Source organism: Schistocerca americana, chromosome 8 (assembly GCF_021461395.2).
Source record: "Schistocerca americana isolate TAMUIC-IGC-003095 chromosome 8, iqSchAmer2.1, whole genome shotgun sequence".
NCBI lineage: Eukaryota > Metazoa > Arthropoda > Insecta > Orthoptera > Acrididae > Schistocerca > Schistocerca americana.
In genome coordinates, this window is record NC_060126.1 from 287,489,729 (window position 1) to 287,507,476 (window position 17,748).

Genomic DNA, 17,748 nt, shown 5'->3' on the forward strand with positions numbered 1-17,748 from the left:
CATAGATTATGACTGAGTAACATGCATATTAAATCATTTTGTGGAAGTGGCGGAGTAGAGAAACCTCGTTAGGGTGATGCATCTGGGGGTGAGGTGACGTTTTCATAGAAATTAGCGAAACCCTCCGAAGTTACTCTTTCTACAATAAGTATGTCAGTTCTCCCTGTTCTGCCATTTGCTGACTATCGTACAAGACCATACGTAACATAAATACGATGGGGGATTTTAACTGTAGTTACATTCTTTATTCCTCGACTAATATGTGATAATTACCATGTGGCGGGAGGGTTTTGCTCTGATACTCAGCTGTTGTGAATATGGAAGTACCGTAATTTTTCGGACCCTGTATCCTATAAACGATAATCAGAAATGATATGGTGCTGGAACATAAAGTTACTGTGGTTAGTGTTCCGACATCTGTAAAGAAAATGATATGGGTGGGACTGCGATCAGTCGTAAGGGGTGCGATTGTTTTTTTTTTTTTTTTTTTTTTTTAATAGAAGGTCGCTTATAAGAGGTACGTTGACTTTAAATACAACTGCTCCAATGAATTTTCTATCACGGAACAGTGAACACATGTGGAGGTGTCTGTGGTGTGCAGGGGACACAGTGCTTACAGGTGCACATTTTAGGAAAAAACAAAACGTGTGTCTCTTCTTTGTTTTGTAGAGTGACAATGTGGTCCACTGGCCTGCCACACGCTCTTGATGAGAGATCGGGGCCTTCTGCTGCTGGGTGGCTCAGACATCCGCTTGCAACATCTACAGCAGTGGCTGGTTCATCTAACGTTTTGTTAACACTGCACGATATATCATTGCATTGGTAAAATGGGACCTGCCATGGTGTAAAAACAATGTCCTATTGAATTATAGCTGGTTGTGGAATCAAAAAATTTCCATGGGTGATGTCATAGGAGAGGTGGGTAACATTGTAGGGTTGGGGGTGTGGGGGAGTTAAGTTGGTGGAGATAGCCCAGTTGTCCTATTTCCCACCGTTTCCGGAGGTAGATCGGGGTGCGATGTCATAGGGGTGTGAAATGCAGCAGCCATTTTGATTAAATTATCTGCACCAGAAGCGCCACGACTAGGAAATGTCTTAACTTATCTCAGTCTGAAAAATGTGCAGCATATTTGGTGCCCAATGTAGCAATCATATTAACAAAGCGAAGGAAGTCAACAAAGTAGCTGTTTGCGTGTTCCAGGTGAAAAGGCCGATGAAAAAGCACGAGAATGCAGTTTTAGCAAATTTAAAAATGACAGAAAACTATTAAGGCTAGAGCATGAATGAAAGAAAGTTGTCAAATTTAGCTGGTCCTCGCCGATACCCCAGGAGCAACAGTGTCCCTAATTTGCTGGGAAGTGGCGGTGCGGTCCCCTACGGCACTGCGTAGGATCCTACGGTCTTGGCGTGCATCCGTGCGTCGGTCCCAGGTCGACGGGCACGTGCACCTTCCACCGACCACTGGCGACAACATCGATGTACTGTGGAGACCTCACGCCCCACGTGTTGAGCAATTCGGCGGTACGTCCACCCGGCCTCCCGCATGCCCACTATACGCCCTCGCTCAAAGTCCGTCAACTGCACATACGGTTCACGTCCACGCTGTCGCGGCATGCTACCAGTGTTAAAGACTGCGATGGAGCTCCGTATGCCACGGCAAACTGGCTGACACTGACGGCGGCGGTGCACAAATGCTGCGCAGCTAGCGCCATTCGACGGCCAACACCGCGGTTCCTGGTGTGTCCGCTGTGCCGTGCGTGTGATCATTGCTTATACAGCCCTCTCGCAGTGTCCGGAGCAAGTATGGTGGGTCTGACACACCGGTGTCAATGTGTTCTTTTTTCCATTTCCAGGAGTGTATATGTGCAGTGAATACCCGTTTATTATCTGCATTTCTTCTGGGTGTAGCAATTTTAATGGCCAGTAGTGTGTTATTTACAGAGAACTTTCAACGTTGACAGTGTTTTCAACTTTTGAACAAGTAAGTGACTCCTAGAAGCAATTGTCAGAGACTTCAGAATGCTCTCCTTCACTGCTAGACAGGAAAGAAAAAAAAATAACATGCTTGTATCCTTTTATTTGATAAGCTGCTTATCCCAGAAAGAGCCACAGGCTTCCCTCCCAATAAGTGTTATTCCGTACTCTAATGAGGTTCAGTGATTTCAGGAGCAGCGGACGAGTTTTGTCTGTCAGTGGGATGCAGTGGCGGAAGGGAACAGAAATGAGAGAATCGTTTTGCAGTGCAAAGTGCGAGTTTATTTGCGGAGGTTTCTACAAAAGCGGCGAGCGGTGCGGCGTCAGTGGTGGCCGTGCCCGTGGTAGGTGACCTCGGGGTGTCCGTGCGGGCCCGGCCGCGACACCACGGCGCGGAAGCCCGAGTGCGGGTCGGCCGAGTAGTGGACGGTGCGCAGCGCGCCGCCCGGCTCCACCAGCGAGTAGTGACCCTGCACCACGTCGCCGTGCCGAGACTCCGACTGCTGCTTCACGTCGCCCGTGTGCGGGTCGTGCACCGCGTACTCGAAGTCGTACTTGGCCGGCGCCTGGGCAGACAGGACAGAACAACGAGCAAGTTACGCAGGCCAGTGGCTGCACGGCAGAGGCAATCAACAGCAAGGAAACATCACCAACTCGACCTCATATTTTGAAGAGAAAGAAGCACACGCGCAAGACACCAGCACCGAAAATTTCTGCCATTGTTCTAATAGTACGCGGTTATCATCTGAAAGTACACCACCAGCTACAGGTTACAAACCGTACGCACCAGTTGTTTGGAGATCGCAGTCGCCCAATTCCTGAGAGTGAAGAACACTGCCTAACAATTCTTAAGGAACAACCGAACAACTACGCCGACCAGTGATAGCGAAAGGAAATGTAGAGAGCGGGACATGTCAACGCAGCGAAGCCTGTGCACGCTCTGTACGCCTTCGACAGTTCATATAGCACGATGTTTGATGAAGGTTATTGTGGAGCCGATTAGTGGGACATTCCGTGTGGTACGACAAGTGTCTGCAAGGCATCATTCTACGATCGTGTACGAGCAATTGGACGGCTCGAAGCAGGTCAGTGGCACCACTACTTTGGCCACAATAATGGGTGTGTCCAGCAGTGTCATCTAGCGACTAAAAAACGCCGCTGAAGTTGGAAATGGTAAACGAAAGCAGCACCGCAAGACAACCGTGACGTAGCCCTAGTGGATGATAGGGGCAGACGTTTCAGTCCTAGGCAGAACGCTGCAGACCTTGTAACCACTACCGAGACACAAACATCAAACGGGACGATTTTGTGACTGTCAAATCAGGCTGGTTTGTATGCTCGGAAACATGTTAAATGCTTCCCACTTCAACTACGCCATAGTCGAGAAAGAGTTGGTGTAGGGAGCATTTTGTTTGGGGTCAGAAACAGTGATCCAGAGTGATGTTCTCCGACGAATCCCGCTTCACTGTGGCAAGCGATTCTGGCCACCAGTTAGTGTGCAGAGAGATGCGAACTCGTCACATACTAAAAAGTGTTCGTGACCGTCAACGGTATGGCGTAGGCGTTATGGTGTGGGCAGACGTTCAGGACTCGCACAAAAGAATTTAAGTGCTCGTTTTTCCCGCGGGCCGTTCGAGAGTGGAGCCATTGAACTCTCTACCAGGCACTTTATTGTGAATAGCAGAGAAATCACATAGATGTAGATGTATGCACAATGGCCGAACACCATTGTATATGTTTGCGCGAGGTACCGTTACATCACGGCTATATTGCAGGGAGATTGTTCTGCATCATGTCCGTATGTTCGTGTGTTTAGGACTGCAGTAAGTATCGAATTTCTTTTTACGGACGACAGTGGCCAACCACAGAGGACCGCTGAGGTCTCGAACACACGGGAAAGTGAAGATATTGAACGTATGGAATGGCCTGCTTACTCCACGGGCCTACCTACACCCTTACAATTCCAGTGATGCTAATGGCAGACGTGTTTCGCAACATAGACATCCTCCCTGAACTGTGCAAGAATTGTAAACCGTCTTGAGAGAGGAGAGGGACAATATCCCCCAAAGACTCCTTAATAGTTTGGCAGCCAGCATCAATAATGCGTGCAAAATGTGTTTTGTTGCTCGAGGACGGCATCTTCCTTATTGAGAGTCCGATATCGATCTTTATGATGGTACTAACCTGTGTCAAAGATGAAATTTATGTCCGTTAGCCTGCTTTCCCATGTGGTGAAATCTGTACCATTGTTCACTATAAATAAACCACTTCATCTCTATTACGTACGTACTGTGTTTCATGTCGTCATTGCCTGTGATTGTTCCTGTCCAACGATATCTCTGTTTCTTAGCAATTTTCAAGCAGTGCACTGTACAACGAAGTAATAACTCGAGCCCTTGTATTCACCAGAAGTTGCAAGCGAGAGAAGAGGGGTGGGAGAATGAGAATGGCGAGGGGCGGGGGGGAGGTGGTCGCCTCTGCCCGGCGTGTTTCAGATCTTGTTCAAGAACACATCATATTCTACGCAAAAAGTAGTGAGTAACATGGGTACGTAACATGTCAGACATACGCTCAGACACATTCCCTATTCTTTGAACGATATTCTTGTACTATCACATATATAAAAATGAATACACATAAGCAACTGAAGCATTGTTATGAAACAAAATTAATGATTTTTGATTTACAATTTAATCACGCCAACCTCGTTCAAGAATTGCGGGTTTCCTGCAAATTAACTTTGCTTTAACAGTGCCAGATTCAAAATCCAAAGGAAATAACCCACGTCAGTAATAATAATAACCAAACATTGCTTCGCTACTTGTTAATGACAAACTAATTTCTTTCATTCGTTTGAGAATTTGCAACATAGAGATGTTAAAAGCAAAGAGCTCTCTGGCACCAGCTGCAGGTTAGAAATCGCGCACTTTAACATAGTGAACAGAGCATATCATCAGTCACAAAACAATATTTGACAAAGCTCTAACTCACTTCGACGAGGGCCGGGCCGCACTCGGGCATTAGGCAGGTTGTAGGGAGATGGAACAAGTGACAAACAATAGGTGTGCGCGAAAGCTTAAAAACTGTGGTTTCAGAAAGTCATAACCGCGTTCTATCAGAACTAATTTTTGCCCGGTATAAATTTCTGGGGCTGATATCTCGCTGTGTGCTTTTTTCTCCTTAAAATATGAGGTCAAGTTGCTGATGTTTCCTTGTTAGAACATATTCCGATATCAAATGTAACGAGGTACCTCGAACACAACGACTTCCTCCGTTTCAACCAGCGTGGATTACGAAAAAGAAATAGATGGGGGAAACTGTACTGATCCCTTCTTGCTCTTCAGGCTGTAATAAAACGGAAGATAACCGATGACCAACTTGACGGGCTATGTAAACTTAGGATAATTCTCCCCCCCTACTACAACAATCATTGCAGATGTGTACCTACACCCGAATAGGGTTGAGCCACGTAATGGCACCATTTGAACGGCTGACTGCCGTCTTAATGAAAATAATGGAATCACAAAGCGAAATTAATATCACTGAAGCCATTGCATGTAACAGTAGACCAGTAGATAAGGAACAATATTAATAATTTACAAATGATAGAGCACGGCAATCGGTCGTCCTTTTTTGCAGGGCTTATTTGGCAAATCCAGATTTCGGCTAGTGCCTAGCCGTTATCAGTGCACTATTTTATAGTATCAGTGCATGTCAGAACCCCGTTGTTGGGGCGTCTGTCACAGTTCTTTCAACACTGAATAAATCTAGATTTGCCAAATACAACCTGCAAAAAAGGACGAGTGATTGCTGTGCTCTGTCATTTGTAAATCATATCACAGTCGCTGAGTGCACCCACGTTCCTAATGGAAGGTTATCTGATGAATAATAATAATGGTTACATTTACCGAATGGACAACACTAGTATAACAACAAATTTATTTAATATAATAATTAAAAAGGTAAAAATTAATTACTTGGTTAGAAGTCAAGCAGTACTTACGAGAAATGAAGATATAGTCAGAGAACGCAAAGATTACTGTAAATTATTAATCGGTGTGGATTCACTCAGCACCAGTAACGTAATTTAAGTGAAGTAATTCATTTCTTGATTGTTTTCAGACACACGACCGCAACCTGGTACTCAATGAAATGTTCACAATTAGTCGTTGTCAGCTTTTGTAGCTGTCTGGAGTGTGGTGTTATACACTGAAGAGCCTAAGAAACTGGTGCACCTGCCTAACATCGTGTAGGGCCCCCGCGAGCACTCAGAAGCGCCACAACACGGCGTGGCATGGACTCGACTAATGTCTGAAGTAGTGCTGGAGGGAACTGACACCATGCATCCTGCAGGGCTGTCCATAAATCCTTGAGATTACAAGGGGGTGGAGATCTCTTCTGAACAGCACGTTGCAAGGCGTCCCAGATATGCTCAATAATGTTCATCTCTGGAGAGTTTGGTGGCCAGTGGAAGTGTTTAAACTCAGAAGAGTGTTCCTGGAGCCATTCTGCAGCAATTCTGGACGTGTGGGGTGTCGCATTGTCCTGCTGGAATTGTCCTCGTCCTTCAGAATGTACAATGGGCATGAACGGATGGAGGTGATCAGACAGGATCTTTACGTACTTGTCACCTGTCAGAGACGTGTCTAGACGTATCAGGGGTCCCATATCACTCCAACGGTACACGCCCCATACTTTTACAGAGCCTCCATCAGATTGAACAGTCCTCTGCTGACATGCAGGGTCCGTGGTTGTCTCTATACCCATCCGTTCGATACAATTTGAAACGATACTCGTCTGACCAGCAAGATGTTTTCAGTCGTCAACAGCCCAATGTCGGTGTTCATGGGCCCAGGCTAGGCGTGAAGATTTCTGTCGTGCAGTTGTCAAGGGTACACGAGTGGGCCTTCGACACTTCTGTCGCGTTGAACGATTCTCTTCAATCTTCGTTGGTCCCGTTCTTGCAGGATCTTTTTCCGGCCCCAGCGATGTCGGAAATTGATGTTTTACTAGATTCCTGATGTTCACGGTATTCGTGAAGGGGTCGTGCGACAAAATCCGCACTTCATCGCGAACCCGTACGTGCTCTGCCCCAACGCTCTTGCGCCGACTGTGACACCACATTCAACTTCACCTAAATCTTGATAACCTGCAATTCTAGCAGCAGTAACCTATCTAACAACTGCGACAGACACTTGTCGTCTTATATAGGCGTTGTCGACCGCAGCACCGTATTTTGCCTGTTTACATATTTCTGTATTTGAATATGATTGACTATATCGATTTCTTTGGCGCTTCAGTATATATACCGAGTGATCAAAAAGTCAGTATAAATTTGAAAACTGAATAAATCATGGAATAATGCAGATAGAGAGGTACAAATTGACATACATGCTTGGAATGACATGGGGTTTTATTAGAACCAAAAAAATACAAACGTTCGAAAGATGTCCGACTGGTGGCGCTTCATCTGATCAGAATAGCAATAATTAGCATAACAAAGTAAGACAAAGCAAAGATGATGTTCTTTACAGGAAATGCTCAATATGACCACCGTCATTCCTCAACAATAGCTGTAGTTGAGGAATAATGTTGTGAATAGCACTGTAAAGCATGTCCGGAGTTATGGTGAGGCATTGGTGTCGGATGTTGTCTTTCAGCATCCCTAGAGATGTCGGTCGATCACGATACACTTGCGACTTCAGGTAACCCCAAAGCCAATAATCACACGGACTGAGGTCTGGGGATCTGGGAGGCCAAGCATGACGAAAGTGGAGGCTGAGCACACGATCATCACCAAACGACGCGCCCAAGAGATCTTTCACTCGTCTAGCAATATGGTTTTTTTTTGGTTCTAATAAAACGCCATGTCATTCCAAGCATGTGTGTCAATTTTTACCTCTCTATCTACATTATTCCGTGGATTATTAAGTTTTCAAATTTATACTGACTTCTTGATCACCCGGTACTTCAGAGTGAGCATTTTTCTGAATCAGCACAGCGTCATGGAAGGTAACGTTTCATTTCGTTAAGCATTTGTGCGTTCTAATTTCCCGAAACATTCATTAACATGCAAGTTATTTGACCCTGTAATATTTACTTGCTTTGTGGACTACTGCAGAACGCCAACTCGAACTAAACACATCAAAATGTAACGTGCCCTTAGGGGCATAGTTAAGTGAGAGACGCTTGCAACAGTTACTAATCCCAACCGTTACATACTGTGTCACCTTCGTTTAAAAATTCGCAATTCTTCGCTGCAAAGGAGATGAAAATTATAGTGATCAGAGACTAGAACGCTAGGCGTAAAATGAGAGGTCTACGGAAGACGGCAGTTATACAACACGCACCTAACAGGGGGGTTTTAAAGCTCGCATGTGGGGCAGCAATCAGTGCACGTAGCGTCTCGCTTCTCGCCTGACTCGCTTGCTACCTGCTTTGAGTATTCCGGTACGTCGAGCTCTAAGCCACTTGGTCCACAGGTATTATGTCACTAGAGAGCGATACGTAAAGCAGGTGGGTGTGACTGGTGCTAGACAGACGGCGTGGCGCGGCGGAGCGGCAACGCGAGACTGCGCACCGCCAGTACTTTCCTTCCGCGGCTGTAGGCACGGGTACTCACATGGTAGTCGAGCTGCACGTTGTGCCCGTAGCCGCCCTCTGCGTAGCCGGGGTAGCCGCTCGTCGCCGTCGCCAGGAGTGCAACTGCTGCTGCCACGACCTGTCAACACGTCACGTGTCACCTCGCTGTCAGCTCTTCTCACCACCCTGTCTACTGGGGCGGGGGAAGTACAACACGGCTAGAGCGTAGAGTCCTTTCAAGCATCCTTGAAAGGCTTTAACTACAATGAAGGGCAGCCAATGAGACATATGGGAAAAAAGTAAGTAAACTGTCACTCACACTACTGGCCATTAAAATTGATACACCAAAAAGAAATGCAGATGATAAACGGGTATTCATTGGACATATATATTATACTACAACTGACGTGTGATTACATTTTCACGCAATTTGGGTGCATAGATCCTGAGAAATCAGTACCCAGAACAACGACCTCTGGCCGTAAAAACGGCCTTGATACGCCTGGGCATTGAGTCAAACAGAGCTTGGATGGCGTGTACAGGTACAGCTGCCCATGCAGCTTCAACACGATACCACAGTTCATCAAGAGTAGTCACTGGCGTATTGTGACGAGCCAGTTGCTCGGCCACCACTGACCAGACGTTTTCAGTTGGTGAGAGATCTGGAGGATGTGCTGGCCAGGGAAGAAATGCAGCTGATAAAGGGGTATTTATTGGACATATATATTATACTACAACTGACATATGATTACATTTTCACGCAATTTGGGTGCATAGATCCTGAGAAATCAGTACCCAGAACCATCACCTCTGGCCGTAATAACGGCCTTGATACGCCTGGGCATTGAGTCAAATAGAGCTTGGATGGCGTGCATAGGTACAGCTGCCCATACAGCTTCAACACGATACCACAGTTCATCAAGAGTAGTGACTGGCGTATTGTGACGAGCCAGTTGCTCGGCCACCATTGACCAGACGTTTTCGATTGGTGAGAGATCTGGATAATGTGCTGACCAGGGCAGCAGTCGAACATTTTCTGTATCCAGAAAGGCCCGTACAGGACCTACAACATGCGGTCGTGCATTATCCTGCTGAAATGTAGGGTTTCGCAGGGATCGAATGAAGGGTCGTAACACATCTGAAATGCAACGTCCACTGTTCAAAGTGCCGTCAATGCGAACAAGAGGTGACCGAGACGTGTAACCAATGGCACCATCACTTCGGGTGATACGCCAGTATGGCGATGACGAATACACGATTCCAATGTGCGTTCACCGCGATGTCACCAAACACGGATGCGAACGTCATGATGCGTTAAACAGAATCTGAATTCATCCGAAAAAATGACGTTTTGCCATTCGTGCACCCAGGTTAGTCGTTGAGTACACCATCGCAGGCGCTCTTCTCTGTGATGCAGCGTCAAGGGTAACCGCAGCCATGGTCTCCGAGCTGATAGTCCATTCTGTCGTCGAACTGTTCGTGCAGATGGTTGTTGTCCAGCAAACGTCCCCATCTGTTGGCTCAGGGATCGAGACGTGGCTGCACGATCCGTTACAGCCATGCGGATACGATGCCTGTCACATCGACTGCTAGTGATACGAGGCCGTTGGGATCCTGCATGGCGTTCCGTATTACCCTCCTGATCACACTGATTCCATATTCTGGTAACAGTCATTGGATCTCGACCAACACGAGCAGCAATGTCGCGATACGATAAACCGCAATCGCGATAGGCTACAATGCGACCTTTATCAAAGTCGGAAACGTGATGGTACGCATTTCTCCTGCTTACACGAGGCATCACAACAACGTTTCACTAGGCAATGCCGGCCAACTGCTGTTTGCGTATGAGAATTCGGTTGGAAACTTTCCTCACGTCAGCACGTTGTAGGTGTCGCCACCGGCGCCAACCTTGTGTGAATGCTCTGAAAAGCTAATCATTTGCATATCACAGCATCTTCTTCCTGTCGGTTAAATTTAGCGTGTGTATCACTTTTAATGACCAGTAGTGTATTTCAAAAGTAATCGCCGTAACTGTTAAGATTTTACTGTGAGACAAGACTTTCAATGCCTTCACGGAAAACATTTTGTGGTTGTCTACGGAACCACGATTGTGCCCAGAGAGCACCTCTTCGTCCCAAGCAATTCGACGGCCATGAAATTCTTTCCTCCGGGCTCCAAAGGTATGGAAATAGCCGGAAGAGATCGGTTTATATGGAGAACGTGTATGGGCTTCCCAGCCACACTTCTGCAGCGTGGTCGAAACAACCCTGGCAACATTTGTGCAGGCACTATCCTGCAACAGAATGACGCCGTCTATCAACATTGTGGAGCGATCGGAGCTTACGGCGCGCTGCAATTTTTACAGAGTGGTCACGTGGCTGTCGACTTGCTTCGGACGAACAAGTGCACGCCCGGGTGCAATCATGGACGTATTGTGTAACATTTATGGCGATAACTTAATCCGATCTGTGTAGTTTTCATTTGCTTACCCATTTTGCAAACCTACCAACGGGATTTTTTAACGCGTCAGGGCGTATATCCTGTGTATTTACGTAGAGTTAACAAGATGAGGTCACAGACAGGGAACTGTTAATTGGTAGGTACAACTGAAGACACTTGGCTTGGATCTGATTAATGTACTGAATTCAAACAGAGAATGCTCATAAGAATGTACATGGCATAGTCTGTGATGTGGAAAAGTGGTAGTTGCTTAATACGTGGTGTCCCAAAAAGAAGGACCCGATTTTGACTTGTAATGATATTGAGACAAATGTCACTGGTAACAGCGCTAGATACAATCGGCATGGTCTAGAGTTTCAGAAAAATCCGCGAGATGTCGTTACGAGCGCTGACTTGGAGCGTGCAGTAACGCGCATTGTGGCCCCAACGTTGGATAGGGCGCACAGGACCGCGAGACCGGGTTTTGCACTCTTGGCCTCCTAGGTCCCCTGACTTAAGACCATGTGATATCTTCCTGTGGGGATATGTTAAACAATGTGTTTACGTTCCTCCCTTACCTCGTGACATTGATGAACTAAAAACCAGAATATCAGCTGCTGTAGTTTCAGTGACAGAAGACACCTCACGCTCAGTTTGGGATGAATTCGGCTATGGGCTAGATGTCGTCCGTGTAGCCAATGGAGGACATATTGAACATTTATGATGGATTTTTATAAACTTTTGTCTTTTCCGAGTAATGTAGTATGTAAATTGTTGGTGTTAAGCCCTTCTTCCTAATAAATAGTTCTATTTAAAATCGGGACATTCTTTTTTGGGACACCCTGTACTTTAGCGAATAAGACATCCGAGGTGGAACGACGTGAATATCAAAATACGAGACGTTTCAAGTAAAAAAAGTGAAGTCAGTAGCAGTCAAAACAATTCGTTAAGAATTACAAGCCAGTAATTCCTCCGCAGACAGAGAACCATCGCTATGAGTTATGACATGGTCAAGGTCGAGACGTGGCCCTTCCAACGACACGGGCAGTCTGGAATCCCCGGAAAATCAGCGACAGAATAACTGCTAATAGAAGACAATTTTCGTGAGTATAACTGAGGGGTCGTGGTCGCGCGTCTCTACAGAGACATTGCTGGAGAAATGGTTCCTCGTTAGTTCGATTTGGATGCACTGTTGGATGCGGACACAGTGCTACTCTGAAAATGTAGAGCCATAGATGTGATACCAGTAATTTTTTCCTGGTAACACGGTGGTCATTTTACGCTCAGATAAAGAAAACAATTTCACGCCAGAAACACTTCCAGTGGACTCGAAAATGTAACACTGGATAGAGTAAATCGATCGATTGAATGTGTAGTTTGGAATCTGAAAACATTCTAATAACAGAATAAGACTGTAATGACTTTTTGCCTGATTGTATTAAAAAAGCGTTATTAAAAATATAAATACTGCAAAAAGGGGGGGGGGGGAGGGAAGCATGAAATAAAATTTATTGAAACACAGCTGCTGAAAATCGAGAAAATTCAGCCTAGCATTAAGAACGTTTAGAAACAGCAGCTTATAACAGAGTAACTTTGCAAAGACATTTCGCCATGTATGTAGTAAGTAGTTTTATTAATAGTAATAAATACTGTAAAGAAGGGAGTTAGAGAAGACCACGAACTAAAATTTCTTAAAAGCTAATTGCTAAAAATGGAAAAAATTCCGCTTAGCATTAGAGACGTTTACCAACAACAGATGAAGCAGAACAACCAAAAAATTCCAAAATTCAGATTAGGCCCAAAACATTACTGGAATATGGCGTAAAGGCTGATAGTAACGCTATGTACGTGTAAAAATTGTCATACAAATGAGACCGGTAAACATTCTATGTGGCCGTGAGCAGCAGCTTCAGGCTGTCGAGGAAATTCTTTCTTGCAAGCTGCAGCTGGTTATTCAAGATGTTATCATCTCTTTGAGCTAAATGCCTGAATATTTCATGTTCTTATAACAAATCTAATCTCAGCCTAGTACCTATTTAATTAGAATTACTGTTTCTTTCTCGGAAACAAATACTTTGCAAAGGAGGAGTTATATACATTGCCATCTTTCTTTTGCAGCAGATGCTTCTTATAACTGACTTTAATAGCCCTTCCAGTCTGTCTTACACCATTTTGTAGACGCCTGGGGTTGTAAAAGGATCTTCTCAGATTTTAGCACGTGAACTACATTTTTCTTCACATTGTTGTTGGTGGAAAGAGAAACTTATCAGCCGTGTCTTTTGATCGTTTATAAGTCTTATTAAGGTTCCGTGAAAACGGAATCCTTGTAAGATCGTTTTGTTGTCTGTCTGTCCGACTGTTAAGAATCCTTTTTCTCAGGAACGAGTAGACGAACCAAACTGAAATTTATGTCACAGTATTAAGGTCTATGGTCCTTTGGCGGTGTAAGAATTTTATACTTCTAAGTCAATTCAGTCAAAAGATACGGCCATTAATGTCACATACTTGAATACTTGAAACTTATACATAAGGTACTTCCCGTTGACCTAGAATCATGAAATTTGGCAAGAAGCAAGGTTTCACGATACAAGTAAAGGGAAAACTCCGAAATCGTTATTTTGTAATTATATCATATGAAAAAATATCTCTTTTGACATTTATTATCAAACTTCAGACTTGAAACTAAAATATTCTTGAAAGTCTTTGAATCCCTGGGACCGATATTTTGCCAATATGAATGTAGGTAACAGGCAAAAATTATCAATATCCTCGATTCCCAGAATGGATGAACTGTCTACGTATGTGATTACGTTTGCTCAGATGTTCAAGGAAAATCCCGGGATGGATCCTCTGAAAAGTATATGGCCGCTTTTAGTCTCCATCCTTTACATTCACACCTACATATACGTCTACGTAATTACTACGCAATTCACGATTTAGTGTCTGGCAGAGAGTTCATCGAACCACTTATAAGCTATTTATCTACCGTTCCATCCTCGAACAGCGCGCGGTGAAAAACGAATACTTAACAAATCTTTTTTCCGTACGAGTTCTGATTTATTTTATGATGACGGTAATTTCTCCTTACGTACGTGGGGGCCAACAAAATACTTTTACACTCCAAGGAGAAAACTGTTGGCGCGGGTATTAGCCGAGCGGTCTGAGTCACTGCAGTCATTGACTGTGGGGCTGGTCCCGGCGGAGGTTCGAGTCCTCCTTCGGGCATGGGTGTGTGTGTTTGTCCTTAGGATAATTTAGGTTAAGTAGTGTGTAAGCTTACTGACTGATGACCTTAGCAGTTAAGTCCCATAAGATTTCACACACATTTGAACATTTTTAGAAAACTGTTGATTGAAATTTCTTGAGAAGGTCTTGCCGCAACGAAAACCAGCTTTGTTTTAATGACTGCCACCCCAGTTCACGTATCATATCGTTGGCACTCTCTCCCCTATTTGGCTGTAAAACAAAACGAGCTGCTCTTCTTTTTCGATGTCCTCCATCATACCTAACTGGTTTAGATCCCACATCGCACAGCAATACTTCAGAAGAGGGGAACAAGCGTAGTGTAAGAAGTCTCCTTAATAGACCTGTTGCGATTTCTGAGACTTCTGCCAATAAATTACAGTCCTTGGTGTGCTTTCTCCACAACACTATCTATGTGATCGTTCCAGTTTGCTGAAACACTCGTGTTTTCCGTCTTCTTTTATTGTTGCTAAACATGGATCATTAAGGCTAGAGACAAGCAGCGTATTGATACATTTGAGCTATGGTGCTGCCGTAGGATGCTGCGCATAAAATGGACTGAATGAAGAACACATTTGTCCATTATTGAGCAACCCAATATCTCCATTCTTCTCGTGTCAACCCAAAAAATTGTCCAGTGCTTTGGCCACCGTATGAGAAGAGATGGAGGAGAGCCAGGAAAAATATTCATGAAAGGGAAAATGGAGAGCAAGAGACCGAGACGGAGAACAGCGAGCAGGTAGATAGGTCAAATCAAGAAGATTTCAGGTCTACCTCTTCACCAGGCTCTGAGAGAAACTGGTAACAGATGGAGACGTTTTGTTCATGCGGTCACGACGCTCAGCAGTGAGCACAACGACTTGTGATGGTGATGTATCTGTCAAGATGATCTCAGGCGGTATTTATGTATGACTTCTTAAGAATTGTTTGAGGTCCTTCCTTGGTAGAATTAGTTAAGGATGTCGAAGGAATACTGAGACGTGCTGCTAGATTTGTTTCCGTTTCCTGTCAGCAGTAGACTGCTATAGAGATCCTGAGCAATCTAGCATAGTATTCTGTGGAAAAAGACCCTGAAATAACTCGTTTTCTTTTTTTAGTGGCGTATTCGCTGCGCAGAAAATTTATGAGAAATTTTTGCCCGACCGGGACTCAAAATCTTGCCTTTCTTCGACAGTGCGCTGTAAGCTGTGCAATCCGAGCCTGCATGATGGACTCGCCTCCCGTTGGTTGCTCTCTCTATCTTGTATTGAGCTCCATGAGTTGGGGTGTTCACCTACCACTGATAGAGAACATCCAAAGAAGAGCGGCGCGATTCGCACAGGATCGTTTAGTCCGCTAGAGCTTTGCGGAGATCCTCAACAAACTACTGGCGGACGTTACGAGAGAGGCTTTGTGGATCACAGAGAGGCTTACTATTAAAATTTCGGGAAAACACTTTCCGGGAAGACCCAGACAACATACTACTTCCCCAAAACACATCTTTCGGAAAGACCACAAGGAGAAATTTCGAGAAATTAGGGCTATTACAGAGGCTTACCGACAATCATTCTTCCCACACGCTATATGCGAGTGGAACAGGGACGTGGGGGTCAGTTGGTGCTAACAGAAGTACTGTCCGCCACGTACCTTAGCAGGCTCTCCGAGTATGATGTAGATGTAGATGAAAAGTGTTGGGTTGGCAGAAGAGCCAACACCGTGTTACTAGAGGAGGCCGAAATGCACACGTTTTAGCTCACGCAGGCTGGCGTGAAGAGGAAAGAACTATACTGACGTGATGTCTGGAACATGACAAGGTTCAAATGGTTCAAATGGCTCTGAGCACTATGGGACTCAACTGCTGTGGTCATAAGTCCCCTAGAACTTAGAACTACTTAAACCTAACTAACCTAAGGACAGCACACAACACCCAGCCATCACGAGGCAGAGAAAATCCCTGACCCCACCGGGAATCGAACCCGGGAACCCGGGCGTGGGAAGCGAGAACGTTACCGCACGACCAAACATGACAAGGAATGAGAATTCAGAAAGCGGACGTAATTAGTTTCATACTCAACTTTAATCCATTAATGATGAACGTCGCTCTTGTCGGTACATGATTCACAATATTATCTGTTAGTAACTGAATATGGCGCCTTGCTAGGTCGTAGAAAACTAGGTAGCTGAAGGCTATGCTAAACTGTCGTCTCGGCAAATGAGATCGTATGTAGATAGTGAACCATCGCTAGCAAAGTCGGCTGTACAACTGGGGCGAGTGCTAGGGAGTCTCTAGACTAGACCTGCCGTGTGGCGGCGCTCGGTCTGCAGTCGCTGATAGCGGCGACATGTGGATCCGACGTATACTAACGGACCGCGGCCGATTTAAAGGCTACCACCTAGCAAGTGTGGTATCTGGCGGTGACACCACAAAAAGTAAGAAGAGAAACCAATGGCAGGTTGAAGTTTTGAGTTGGGCAGTGAGACGTGCAGCACAAATGGTTGCCACAGCTCGCAGCAGACAGGGATACTACTTCGAATCCTTCTTGACGCAGCATACAATTTTAAATAATAGTGAATGAAGCAAAAATAAACTATTCTTTCACGAAACGTATTTGGAAAAATTCAAAGAACTATTGTTTCAGGCGGACACTAAATAATTCTACTGCGTCTGTCGTTCACCTCAGTTAAATACCATAACGACAAGATAGGAGAGATGAAAGTACGTACACAGCCACACATACAGCAATGTCCTCCCTCGTTCCGTTCACGGGAGTGGGGAGGACCAAACAGCGGTCCGAAGTACCCACCGCCGCACGCTACGCTGCGCCTCGTTTGTTCTCAGGTACTCACCAAAGCCTTGCACGCCATGCTGAGTGGTTGACGTCGCGTCGAGCGGCTGTGAGGTAGATGTGGGGGCACTGACGACGTACGCGGCCGCTCGCTGTATATATAGGGCGGGCCGCGGCTGGTACGCTCCGGTACCCGTGCTCCTCCTCCCACACCACCCACACCCCCCACCCCCTCCCACCCGGCGCCGTTTCACCTCGCATGCTGCCGCATTTTTGGTAATGGCCGCCCGCACTGTTCCGCACAGTGGCACCAGGAGCTCAATTTCGCCCTAATTACATAAAATCTAATTGCTCTCTTAGCTGCTCTTAGCAATGTTCGTAAAGGAGCACAATTGTGTTCGTAGTACTCTTTCTGCTGCCAGTGACGACAATCACTTCTATATATGTATATATTGGCGACACCGGGTTTCTGGATGTTAGGCCCTAGCCTGAGGCATAAATTGCTTCTCTTCTAACTTACGATTCATCTCTTGCTGCGAAAGACAACCTCAGAGGCAATAGTGAAGGTTACAAAATATGCAGCAACCAGTCGCAAAATCATGTTTTATTTATTCACCTTTGCAAATCGATTTCAACTGATTACATAAATCTGTGTATTACTATTCAGGGCACATATTGGTTGAAAGCACCGATGATGGCTGTTAATCAGTTGAAATCGATTTGCAAAAGTGAATAAATAAAA

General features: G+C 45.3%; 1 protein-coding gene across 1 annotated transcript; it reads right to left on the bottom strand.

Moving 5' to 3' along the window:
• Positions 1-2,233: 2,233 nt before the first annotated feature.
• On the bottom strand, positions 2,234-17,126 carry LOC124545297 (cuticle protein 19-like). The gene is made up of 3 exons (XM_047124193.1): positions 17,068-17,126; positions 8,597-8,695; positions 2,234-2,540 (listed from the first exon to the last, which is right to left on the bottom strand). The coding sequence occupies exons 1-3, from the start codon at positions 17,083-17,085 to the stop codon at positions 2,298-2,300; spliced, it is 360 nt and encodes a 119-aa protein (XP_046980149.1). The 5' UTR covers positions 17,086-17,126; the 3' UTR covers positions 2,234-2,297.
• Positions 17,127-17,748: the final 622 nt, after the last annotated feature.

What these genes read in the sequence shown, in the direction of transcription:
- LOC124545297 (XM_047124193.1), bottom strand. An exon ending in ACGTGCAGCTCGACTACCAT is followed by an intron (nt 2,541 to 8,596) that starts GTGAGTACCCGT and finishes CTGTCTGCCCAG; the next exon opens with GCGCCGGCCAAGTACGACTT.